This window comes from Acomys minous (assembly GCF_964271855.1).
Source record: "Acomys minous genome assembly, chromosome: 9".
Classification (NCBI taxonomy): domain Eukaryota; kingdom Metazoa; phylum Chordata; class Mammalia; order Rodentia; family Muridae; genus Acomys; species Acomys minous.
This window is the reverse complement of record NC_140490.1, coordinates 835614-848715: the sequence shown is the minus strand read 5'-3', so window position 1 is coordinate 848715 and position 13102 is coordinate 835614. Positions and strand designations below refer to the sequence as shown.

At 44.5% G+C, this 13102-nt stretch overlaps 1 protein-coding gene across 9 annotated transcripts in view; it reads left to right on the top strand.

The window, feature by feature from the left end:
- Positions 1–13102, top strand: part of FBXO34 (F-box protein 34) — a 62321-nt gene that overhangs the window by 31878 nt on the left and 17341 nt on the right. For 2 of the 9 annotated variants that reach the window (XM_084796622.1, XM_084796623.1), the window contains one exon: positions 4214–4305. The exons of the other annotated variants lie outside the window; for them this stretch is intronic. In XM_084796622.1, the coding sequence (XP_084652748.1) occupies positions 4238–4305 (68 nt within the window). In that variant the 5' untranslated portion in view covers positions 4214–4237. The remainder of the gene's footprint in view (positions 1–4213; positions 4306–13102) is intronic. 9 annotated transcript variants of the gene reach the window in all.

Below are 13102 nucleotides of genomic sequence, written 5' to 3'. Positions count from 1 at the left end.
GTACCACACGTGCACAGGTGCCCGTGGAGACCAGAAGAGGGTGTCTGATTTCCAGGAGGTAGAGTTCCAGGATGTTGTAAACCACCTGACATGGGTGCCAGGAACTGAACTAGAATCGTCTAGGGAGAGCAGCGAGCTCCCTGGGCCACTGAGCCATTTCTCTAGGCTCTGGTAGCAGCCTTTTGAAAGAAAATTTGAGTAGCATTTCACGCTGTGGGATTACTCTTCTGGTGTTCTAAGAAGCGGGGCCTGTTGATGAGCCTACAGATGACAGCACCCTTCAACACCAGGGTTTTCTAATAGTGGAGACAAGGTATTTTGGTCATTAGGCCAAAAGAGGATGAGAAAGGATCTTTTTTTTTTTTAATGTTAGGATTTAAAAATTAATATAACCATGACTGCCTGCTTACTAGCACAGCAAGCTATGAAACCAGCTTTAAATCCAGAAGTAATGATATACCAGATTAAAACAAATCAAGTCACTCTTAAGGAAGTAAATGTACATACGTGGCTGCCTCGGTTGGTCTGTAGTCTACATATTGTCTCAGCTGTCTGTGCTAAGCAAGTTCTTCCTTAAATATGATGCCGTCGTGGTCATTGTCATCCTGTCTGGAAACAGTATTGCTATCTGAATTGTGTTTACAAAACTCAGGCCATGGTAACGTTTCTAGCTAAGTAAGACTCAGCTTTGAAGCCTTGTGACGAGGTGCGCTGATTGGGCTCAGCGGTTAACAGCCCTGGCTGCACGTTCTGAGGGCCTGAGTTTGATCCCTGGAGTCCATGGTGGAAGGAGAGAGCTGACTTGAGAAGTCCTCCTCTGACCTCCACATGTGCCTGAATGCACACACTCAGGAATAGTAATAAAACTAAAAATGCTCTTAGAAGTCATGTAAAGGTGTAAACTAGAAACAAATGGTGTCTCAGTTAAAGCAGTGTGTTTGCTATTTCATATCATGTTTACATACTAGAAATGTTAACCTCAGTGTTGGGAATAGTAACAGTATATTTATTATTTATTATAATAACATTATCATTGTTATTAAGATCAAAGTTAGTGGGGCGGGGGATGTATACCTTTGATCCCAGTACTCAGGAGGCAGAAGCAGGAGGATTTTGGTGAGTTAGAGGCCAGCCTGTTCTACAAAGTGAGTTCCAGAACAGCCGGAACTACACAGAGGAAGAAGAAGAAGAAGAAGGGGGAAAAAAAAGATCAAAGTTGTTGCCATCTTAGGGGACATTTGAGGATTTATTGACTTGATTATTTTAATTTCTCACACAGCATTAAGTAGAAATAGCCCCTTTGTAGTGCTTTGAATATTGTCTTAAGAGAAACCGGAGTATCACCAAATGTATGAACTATTGAGATACCTTCCTTTTTTCCTAATAATAGAAATAAAACAGTTAAAAATAACAGTTATAAATAATTTGGAATATTACATAGAATCAGCTATAGTTTCATTCAGGTAATAATATACATTTGTTGTAGAAACTTGGATTATTATAAACAAATGAAATTTTCTTTCGGGGACATTTTTTTATTAATGTGAACCAGGAGTCATGAGGGTGGTTATGAGCGAGGTGGTGCAGTTAAAAACACTAAGCTCTTGCAGGGAATGGATCAGCACCCATGTGGGTGCTTTACAAACACCAGTAATCCAGCTCTAGGGCGCCACAGTTAATAAAAATCTTTTTAAAAGGAATTACAACTTAAATAGTTAAATTTTTGTTTTGTATTTTTAATCTAAATACTTAATGCATGCAGTTTATTCAATAGCTTTGTAAGAGTTGGTTTGAAGAACAGCATTTTATAAGCAACGACCTTTTTTTTTTTTTTTTTGGTCCTCAACTTCTCCCTAGAGGCAATACTTTTAGCTTAATCATTTTTTATTTACCTAAATGTTCTTTAATACAGCCTTATTCTGTAGCCCAGGCTGGCCTCACACTCATGGCAGTCTTCTTTCCTCGGCCTCTTAAGTTCTGAGATATGGGTATTAGCACCAAGCCTTCTTACCTCTGGGCTAGTAACTGATTGCGTCCTCCCCTCCCTCCCTCCCTCCCTCCCTCTCTGGACTTATTGTTCTCTGGTTTTGTCTTTTGAGTTAGAAATGTTTACGTTCTTGGTGGCTTCTTGTTTCATAGTAGAATTTGGATAGGAAAGCTCTGAATATACAAGTCGGACCTACCAGCTAATGGGTAACTAACTTCCCAGATTGAGTTTGGAAGCTTTTTACATTTTTTTCCCCCTGTGATTGGATTCCTCAGAGACTTTCAGTTTCCCTCAAAGTGAAGAAAGACCGGACTGTCAGCCTTTTGGGAAGGACATTGGTAGATGGAGTTATGGTCAGTGATGTATTAAAGGTGGCTCAGATGTGAGAAACGTGTAGTCGGGATGGAAAGATGGCTTAGCAGCTATGAGCACCTGCTGTCTTCTTCTGGTCTCCTTGGGCGGTGCGTGCCCTTGGGAGCTCTGGGCTAAGTAACGTCGTGTGCTGGCTGGAAGCATTTGTGCTAAGGTGCCTGCAGCTCCCGAGTCAGCACACACTGCAGATGCACATATTTGGATGTTGACTGTACCTCACGGGCTGGAGGGTCTACGTGCACTTGATCACTTTATAGGTGCTAAAGGAACTTCCCTTTCCCCCTCTGAAGGCCCCATAATTGAGTTCTGTTGAAATAAACCACAATAGATTAGCAGGAGAGAAGTCATGCTTTTTTTGTGTGTGTGTGTATTCTCTTTAGGAAAGCAGGAAGTTGGAGATGTGTGTAGTTTTTGAGTATTTTGAGTAAATGTTTTTAAGAGGCGATGAATAGCCTCAAAGAACAGGCAATACCAGTCTGGAGCAAAGCTCATCTGGGCTCTGGACATAGTGTTATCCCAGCCATCTTCCCTGAAAGTTACTCTTTCCTGTTCTACAGGTTTAGGGAGGAGAACTTAGGACTGCCATCCCTTTACTTGGATAAAGGATCTGGAGAGCCTCCTTCCTGTGCTTTGAGGGAGACAGAAGGAAGGGAGGAAGTTAGCGACCTTGGTTTGGAGATTGCTGTAAGGGTAGTCAGCATGTCAGCATGTCAGCATGCCCAGCCTGCAACATTGCATGTCATCACCTCAAACTGCCGCTCCTCAAGTCCAGACCGCGTCTGTTCTCACGCTGTCAGAGGACCATAAGCTTTTTCCAAGTGGGGGAAGGGAAGTTACATGAAGAGTGACAAAAAGGTAGGGAAATTGGACCGTATTTCAGAAAAATGTTAGTCATCCCATTTTTAGCCCTGCTACTACTTCTTTAAAAATTGCTGGGTGTGTAGGTTTGTTTGCGTGAGCACACATGTATGTTCATATGGAGGTATCTTTCATCTATTTCTGGTTATTGATACAGAGTCTCTCACTGAACCCACAGGTCACTGGTTCTGGCTAGTCTAGTCATCCGGCTTGTCCTGGGAGTCTGCATGTCTCTCCCAAGTGCTGAGATTATAGGCAGCTGCCCACACGTCTGCCTGACATTTACCTACCTGCGTGCTGGGCGTCCAAACTCTGCTCTTGGCACTTATCAGCAAGTGTTCAGTCCCCTGAAGCAGCTCCCCGGCCCTTGACTTCCTGTTTCTGGGTCTTTCAGGCAGTGTTCTCTGACACGTTACAACTCAGTGTTCTTCAGCAGCTGAGGCCTTTACTTCATTTTTCTGTTTCCAGAAATTTCTGGCTGTAATCTCAATCTCTCTCTCTGTGTCTGTCTCTCTCTCTCTGTGTCTGTCTGTCTGTCTGTCTGTCTGTCTCTCTCTCTCTCTCTCTCCACCAAGCTGGCCTCGAACACATAGATTTGCCTGCTTCTACCTCCCAAGTGCTGGGATTAAAGGAGTGTGCTATTACACCCAGCTGTGATGGACTACTTGATAAAATACACAAATGATTTCACCTATTAAAGGGATTTCAGAATTGACCTAGCCAATCTCTTTGTTAAGACTGTTAAGGCTGTTAAGACTGTCAGTGCCAGCGGCGCCTACTGGCACACCTCTGTAATCCCAGCACTCAGGGAGGCAGAGGCAGGTGGATCTCTGTGAGTTCGAGGCCAGCCTGGTCTACAAAGCGAGTTCAGGACAGTCAAGGCTACACAGAAAAACTCTGTCTCGAACCCCCTTCCCTTAAAACAAGACTGTCAGTGTCCTCCATGTTATATAGTTCAGGTCTCCACGTTCTCCTGCCTTGTTCTTTTACTTACAGATAAATCACCAGTCAAGAAATGTCATGGGAACCAAGGTGGTGATGTCAGTGGAAACAGGACCTCAGAGACAGAGGCAGGAGGATCGCCACAGGTCAAGACAAGCTTGACACCCAATAGCAAAACAAATGGGGAAAAAAGGTGGAGGATGGGGGTGTAAGCTTCCAGGTCATTCCTGGGCTGAGTATTGAATGCAGGATTTTGCACGTGCTTGGCATGTGCTTTACTCCTGAGTTGCGTACCTGAGCGTCACGCACATGCTCTCCTGAGTTGCGTACCTGAGCGTCACCTCGTTTCTCAGAAGATTGTTGTGGTTTAAGACAGTGACTGTTGTAACTAAAGTGAATAGATTCCTGAAAGTCCCTTTTGACACTGGACAGACATGTGACTTGCACTGGGACCCAGGTGTGAAGAACGGTAGCTGTCTTAGTCACTGTTTTATTGCTGTGAGGACACACCATGACAAAGGCAACTTACAAAAAAGGCGTTGAGTTGGGGGCTTGCTTACAGTTTCCTAGGGTGACTCTGGCCACTGTGATGGGGAACATGGCAGCAGGCAGCCATGGCACAGGTGCTGAGAGCTCACAGAGGGAGAAAGGCTGGGTTTAGGGCAGGCACCTCCAGTGACACACCTCCCCAACAAGGCCATACCCCCTAATCCTTCCCAAACACTTTTACCAACCAGGAAACTAGGCATTCAAATGCATGAGCCTTTCTTACTCAGATGGCCCTGGTGATCTTCGTGAAGCCTGTGGGGGATGCCCAGCTGCTCTGCTCCTCTTCTCAGTCTCCTCCCATGTGAGGAGATGTAGGTCAGACTGCATATGTGCTGGTTGCTGTCCTTGGCCTTCCTGGTTCCCTTAGACATCTCCTTTTGAAAGGGGTGGCAAGGGGAATCCGGCCAGGCTTCTTTGTACGCGTATGCTCGAGACAGACATTCTGTGGGATCTGGAAGGACCTTCTCCTGAACTTCCCACACATGAAAAATTACCTAGATTTGTATGGTCAACAAATTACCTTCAGTGAAAAAATGGGATCTGCGTCCTGTGAGTATCACTCCTGCCTTCCTCAGAAACAGCCCTGCATTTGCTTGGCATTGCCCACAACATGCATTTGAAGTACCAAATCCCTGAATAAGGAGCGGTGCCTTTAAGGGATGGTCTAGTGAACATTACATAGGGTTTGTGTTTAATTTTGCTGGACTGAGGACTGAGTCTAGAACCTTGTGCACACCAGGAAAACAATCTACCATTTAGCCATTTCTGTAGGTTTTTAAAAAGCTTATTGAGGCATTGGGCATTGAAGAGGTGACAGTGAGGACCTGGCTGACTAGACCCCTCGACAGGCTCTTCTCTTGGCCTGTACATGGCAGCTCTAGAGAGCTGGGAGAGCCAGAGCTGCGCCGCTCAGCCGCTCATTTGCCTCTCCACAGTGCAGTTCCCAAAGACAGGGCGGGGCTTGGGGGAGATGTCCAGCCTGGGCCTTTTTTCTGTTTATAGTATGGTAGAGGGTGCTTTTTTCTTTTCTTTTTCTTCCCTGTCCTAGAGCTAAGGCAGAAAGACTGTTTGAGTCTAGCTGAGGAAACATACTGACACCTTGTCTCTAAAACTCAGAAGTCCATAAAACTCTGAGGTGAGAAAGTTTATATCTTTTATGCACAGTCATAGTGTTGTTAAAACTTAGGCGAAAGATGGCGTGCTGCTGATACAGCAGATGGCCGTGGTAAAGTGAGAACATGTCAACTAAAAAGAAACCAATGTGGGTTGAATCACAATTAAAAATATCTCTATGATTCACCAAAATATTTTTCATTTGGGTTAACTTGTTAATGCTGTAATCTTGTTATATTCATCTTCTGAGAAAAACCAAATACGGAAGTCGACAGAGCAGGCTAGCAGGACGGCTCGACGGCCTCCTCCCTCTGTCCTGACCTCCACATGCCCACCACGGTACATGGCATTGTCTAAAAAAATAGACAAAAGGAAGTAACCAAGGATGGCTTTAGAATTTCTTCATTGGTAAATTTTAGAGCTTGAACTTTCTGAAGTGAAAGAGTCTTAAGGCGGTTGCTTATAGAAGCTGGGGACGGGAGGGGGCGCGGCTTTTGCCTTCTCTTCACTGAGTTGTCAGAAATGATTGCCCTTGCCAGGAATACCTGGTGGTCATGTCAGGAGATTATAACCAGATGCCTTTCAATGGGCAGCCTCTCACTGTCCTGCCAGGAGGAATGGCGGAATGGCCAGCCTCAGCTTCCTCTCTCGCATAACTGCCCAAAGTAGTGTGTGTGTCTGTGTGTGTGTGTGTCTGTGTGTCTGTGTGTGTGTGTGTCTGTGTACACTTAAGATTGCTTACAGTATTTCTGATTGTTGCACTGTAGCTGTTTTGGGTTTTTCATGCCTAAAATCTTACTGACTCTAGTTAGAACTGAGTCCCTAGTGAGTCGATTGTCCTTTTGTCAGAAGGAAAAGGAGAGTGTTCTAAGACTCTCATGGAGGTACAGGTCCCATTTATGAGGTCTCCACCTTGATGATCTAAGGATCCCCTAAAAGTCTCACCTCCAAGTGCAGTCACACTGGGGCCTAGGGTTCAGCATAAGGGGCACACACAGCTGCTGACCAGGACTGAGTAGTTCCCTTAGCAATCTGTTGAGATGGCTTCTTTACGCTGTCAGTGTTTCAGCCCCGTCAGCTCTGCACAGCACCCTTGGCTTTCCCTGCTTCCTTGTTTAACTTTAGTGGCTCTTTATTTGCAGCAGAACCATTGCATGGGAACCTTGTAGGTCCTAGTATGTTTTAAGTTCATGGCCAGTCTGAAACCTGTAATGCTGAGTTCTGTGATGGAGTAGAGCTATGCATAACTAAATAGAGCCCAACACTTTTGTTTTCTTTAGTTTTACTAAATTACCAAGTAATTTAAAATTTTTTGTTACTTAAGAGTCAAAAAAAAAAAAAATATATATATATATATATATACACAGTCTAAAATTGGCTCTTTTGGGCCTATCTCATTCTTGATAAGAACAAAGCCCCAGAATGCTTTACACTTTCAGCAAAGTGTCTTGTTACTATGGTAACAAGGAATTAGCTTATTCTGAGGCAGGGTTCTGTTCTGTTGTTTTCAGGAGGATATAAAAACCAATCCAAGTACCTTTTCCTAGACTTGACAGCACGGCCTGTTGAGGGTGTATGTGAGCACCCTTAGCTTACAAGTATGGCAGCACAAGTAAGGCGATCGTAAGGGGGAGAGCGCTCCCCTGCATTGAGGCGTTGAGATCCAGTCACCTTGCCGAGACTTCAGAACAGGTGCAGGTGGACTTTGTACATGTGTCTGAGGGTAACCTGACAACTTCCTGCTCAGTGTCATCCCCATTCCGCATCCCTCTCCCAGTCCGCAGACCAGGTCTCTGTGTGTAGCCTTGGCTGTCCTGGACTCACTTTGTAGACCAGGCTGGCCTCGGACTCACGACCATCTGCCTCCTGAGTGCTGGGATTAAAGGTGTGCGCCGCCGTGCCCGGCTAGAATCATGTTAATTTCAGTGGCATTTTCTTTATTGATATCCTTCCTTCCCACATTAAATGAGAAGCATCTACATCTGCTGTCTGCCATATGTGGGGTTTGCTCTCCTAGTTTCTGGTGTCCCTCTCCTTCCTCTGCCCTCGCCCTCGTGAGAGCCTGTGGACGAGACAGTATGCGCTTCTAGATTGATGGCTTTCTCTAACTGTGCCAGAAGTTTATAGCTAAGAGCTGGGTGTGGTAGTACATGCCTGTAATCTCAACACTTTAGAGGTTGGACAGAAGGGTCATGAAAAAGCTCACAGCAAAGCAGCATCACGTAGTCGTGATGCCATTCTGTTCTGTGCACATTTAGTTTCAGGCTTATGAACTCTGGAATTCCTCTACACCTTTAAAAAAGATTTATTTATTATTTATACAGTATTTTTGTATATACACCTGCACACCAGAAGAGGGCATCAGATCTCATTTAGATGGTTATGAGCCACCATGTGGTTGCTGGGGATTGAACTCAGGACCTTTGGAAGAGCAGACAGTGCTCTTAACCTCTGAGCCATCTCTCCAGCCCTTCCTCTATACCTTTACTAAACCAAGGAACTTTATTTATTTATTTATTTATTTATTTATTTTTGGTTTTTTGCGACAGGGTTTCTCTGTGTAGCCTTGGCTGTCCTGGACTCACTTTGTAGACCAGGCTGGCCTCAAACTCAGAGATCTGCCTGCCTCTGCCTCCCGAGTACTAGGATTAAAGGCGTGCGCCACCATGCCCAGCCTACAAGGAACTTTAAATCAGACTTTCAGTGCAGCTGAAGGAGGCCTGTCTGTATTATTCCATCCTCCCCAGCAGTATTTGGAGGTCTCCATGTGTTTTCCTAAAAATTTCAAATCTGAGACTTTAAAGACTGATTTGACTGTATACCAGGATTGGCTTCAGTCCCCAAAAGATGTTCCTGTTTTGTGTGTTTATCTGTGGTAGCCTGATGCTCTTATCCTACTTCTGTCATTTAGCTGTGTTCATATTGTCTTCATGGGTTTTGTATCAACACCACCACCTTGTTTTGTGATCTGGTCCACTTCAGACAGGAGCCTTCTGAAGTCTTTCGCCTAAGTCTGTTACTTGTTGTGTGTACGTATTCACTGTCCTTTCTGCCCACAGCCTTTATTCATTTAAGTATAGTGTACTCTATAAGCCCAGCTCTCAGTTAGAAGGCTGTGCTAGCCTCTTAGAGTATGCTTAAAATCTACTCAGGTGCTCAGGAGCCTGAGGGACTGACTACAGGGACCGATGCTTTGGTGCCTCGAGGATAAGTAAGCCTCAGAACTGTGGGATTTGAGGGACTTGACCATCCAAATCAGAGGCTGCAATTGCTTTATACTTGTTAAATGAAATGGCAGACAATCCCTACAGTTAAGCATTGCATTTCTAATAGCTGAATCTCCGCAGACTCTGCCAGATGCTTTCCGTTTTAGCACTACAGAGCTGTTATAGATCTGGAGGAGGTGCACCTTGGAAACAGTTGCTTTTGTGGGTTTTATTAAATCTCTGGTTTATATCTGTTAATAGCTTTTCCTACACTGTTCTTCTATACTGAATAATCATATAAATTTGAGTAATGAATTCTATCCAAAAGAAATTTACTGATGTCCTTCCATACATACAATTTTCTAGTTTTATGTTCTATGATCATATGTGTGGTGTTTTGGTTTTTGAGACCGGGATTCTCTCTGTAGCTCTGGCTGTCCTGGAACTCACTTTGTAGACCAGACCAGAACTCACAGAGCTCCACCTGCTTCTGCCTCCCTGAGTGCTGGGACCAAAGTTGTCACCCACCACCCCACATGTGTGTTCTTTTATAACAAATAAGTAAGATACTCTTTTGGTACCAGTTCAACTAATAGTGGCTTGACACTGAGGCTGATACATGCAGTCTACGTGCAGGTCCCACGTAGGATGTCATCTTATCATTTAGGCGGGTGCTCTGGTGAGTGCTTGTGCCCCTCCCCCAGGCCCCACCCCCACACGCCTGGTTATAAAGATACCTGGCAACTCTGCCCTCCACCGTTCTGTGTGAGCTGCTGCTGAAAGCTTCTGTAGCACATTTTTAGTTTTCATTTTACCTTGACAAAATCAAGGTTCTTGGTACATTGAAACTTACCTATCTTTAGGTGTTAAAATATTTTCGTAGTGAATCCAAGAACTAAGAACATGATATTCATTAGCTTGTGGGGTTTAATATTTTAATTGTACAGTCTGTTCAAAGGCAAAATAATGTTTGACTATAAGAACTGACTTTTTAGTTGGGCGAGGTGGCGCACGCCTTTAATCCCAGCACTCGAGAGGCAGAGGCAGGCGGATCTCTGTGAGTTCGAGGCCAGCCTGGTCTACAAAGCGAGTCTAGGACAGAGAGACCTTTCCTTTGCCTCTTTTTCTTTCTCTCCCCTCTCTCCCTTTCCTTTCCTCTTTCCTTTTTCCTTTCCTTTTTCTTTTCCTTTCCTCTTTCCTTTTTCCTTTTTCTCTTTTTCCTTTCTCATTTCTCCTTTCCTTTCCTTTCCTCAGCATCTCAATGACCCAGGCTGGCATTGATTTGCTATTAGTTGAAGGGGACCTTAAACTTCTGTGCCTTTTCTGAATGCTGAGATTTCAGGCATACGGTGTTTGTGATGCCTGTCTGAAAAACCTGGCTTCAGGGGTCTGTTGGAGTGTACGGTGGGTCTAGACCCCCCAGGTCTTCCCAGCACCACAGGCAGTGCAGCCTAGCTTTAGTTTTCTTCCCAGTAAAGTGGTTAATCAATGTAAATTTTTTAGATAATTTTTTCAGATTGTCTTATATAAGCTGCCTAATACTGAGAAATATCTGTTGTTGCATACATGGTAGGACTAAGTATTAGTTCCTGAAGTAAACCGTATTGCTAAATCTTTTCATAGGGTAATTTAGTATACCTACTTACATTTTTTATTTAAAACTGTTCCATTTTGTTTCTCAGTGTCCCAGGAATGTTGATCTATGATGTAATGGTTGTGTCTGTGTTTGTTGGGATTGTTCTAATTAGGTTTCAGTTACTGTAATAAAAACATTGACTAGAAGGGACTTGGGGAGAAAAGGGTTTATCTGATGTACACTTCCAAATCACAGCCCATCACTAAGGACCTCAGTGCAAGAACCTGGAGGCAAGAACTGAAGAGAGGACGATGGGGGAGCCCTGGCTACAGCGCACAGAGGGCTGTCGTCCACACCCTACAGGCCAGCTCCAAGGGAACGGGTCCTCAGGCGAAGGCCCTCTGGTCCAGTGGTCTGCAGCTTGTGTCACGTTGACGAAAACTAACCAGCACAATGGTCTTGAGCTGGTATTGCTTTCTGAGTGCACATCTCCTTTTCTGCATAATGGTTGCAGGTTATGAGTACAACTGTTGAGGGGCTTACAGATGTGCTAACATCAGGGCTACTAACAGTGTGGAGAAAGGATCAGCCCACAGAGTGGCCCCAGGTAGAAGTGGTTCAGCACCAGAGAAAGAGGCGAGTGGGGTGCTGTGCTGCTGGGGGTGGGGGGTGGGGGGCGAGGGTTTGCATCTGCTGCTGCCTTACTTTTTCCAAATGGCTACCGGTGACTAATAAGCCATGGAAGGAAGTAGCATCCTGTCGTGAGTGTGGAAAGGAACAGGTTGGACCATGTCTCACACATTCCAGCAGCTTGTAAGCTGTGGCTGTGATTGCTTGTTTTCTGTAAGATTGACAGTGTAGAGTGAGTTTGTAAAGTAGAAACTGTGGTTGAAGAAGTCTTTATGTCATTACTCTTAATCACATTTCTATTTCGGTTTTTTGGCTTTTCTTCTCCACATGTATCTGTGCTATATTTCTCCTTCCTGTGGCAAAATACTTGAGAAAAGCAACTTAGCTTGCTCACATCTCCTGGGACTTGGAAAGAGAGACCCAGAGGAGACTGGGCATCTCCTTTAATTTTTTTAAAGATTAACTTTTATTATTTCGTGTGTATGAGTGTTTTGCCTGCACATGCATCTGCACAGCACTTGTGTGCCTGGTGCCCAGGAAGGTGGTGCTGGGAATGACGCCGGGGTCCTTTGCAGCGACAGCAAGCGCTCTTAGCCGCCGAGCCGCCTCCCCAGCCAGTTGCTAGTTCCCTGTCCACAGTTCCTTAGCCTCCAAAAAGCACCACCAGCCGAGACCAAGTGTTCGAACCCAGCACCCTGTGGGGGACGTTTCTTTGAGTCAGGTCGATGGGGGTTTTCTGTTGAAGTTAATATTTTATATGTTTTTAAAATAAATGATTTCCATACAGAAATGACCAGGACACAATAGGACACAGCTTATATATTGGATAACACGCCTCAGAGTGTTTTTATGTTTCTTGCCATTCTCTTCCTTTCCAGTCTGAGTGCTTAGGAGTCTGCGTATCAGGAAGTATTTGTGCTGATAGTAGTTTGGCCTTTTTTTGTTTTTTTAAAAGAATCTATGTAGACATTCCTCTTAGGCAGCTGTGCTTGGCATGATGAAGAGTCATGGGGGAGACCTTTTAACACTTCTAGTTAAAACTTGGTGCTTTATACTTTAAAAACCAGGATCTGGGGCATTTGAAAGTGAGAGCGCAGCTGCTGGGCACTGCACATCCAGACTGTTCTGTTCCAGAGGCTTTTAGCAGCATGTGAGTTGAAGGTGTTTTTTTTTTTCTATCTAATTTGACAGTATTAAAACCTAAATGACTTTATTGTAAAAGTGATTGGTTTCACAAAGCTGGTGTCCATAATTTTCTTTAAAATCTGACATTGCATTAGAAATATTTGAAGTAACTTAGAATGCTGGAAAAAAGCTGCTACTTCAGCCAGGTGAATGCTTTGCAGGAACCTAACCAAACCTGAGTCCTGTGGCCTAGACAGCGCCCTGTCTCTTATCCTGCCTCACCTCTCACCTGCGATGTGGGAGCTCGGGAGGAAGCACAAGCTGGGGAAAATAATAGAAGGAATTGCTTAGTTTCCTCAACTTCCTTGGCTGCTCAAGTGCGGATTAAGTGGCTCCTTGTGTCCTGTTTGAGAGGTTTCTATCTATTGGCTGGTGCAAGTCCTTACATCTGGCATCGCTTCCTCGCTGCTTAATGTGTGCCATGTGTAAGTCACTGTGGTGCAGATTCTAGGGGACACAGCAAAGAATTAAGATTATCTAACTATCATATAAGATAATTGCCCCTAGGGAAAGCACAGTTCTGTCAACTTAAAAGAGGCATCTAGCGGCAGTCAGGTAATGTTGATGGGTGAGGGGAGGACAGTGAGTGACACCTGGGCAAGGAACAGTGATCAGAGCAGTAGCTCATCGTTTTTCAATTACAGACCCTTTGCAGATGACTAAAGCACACACATAACTGACTCT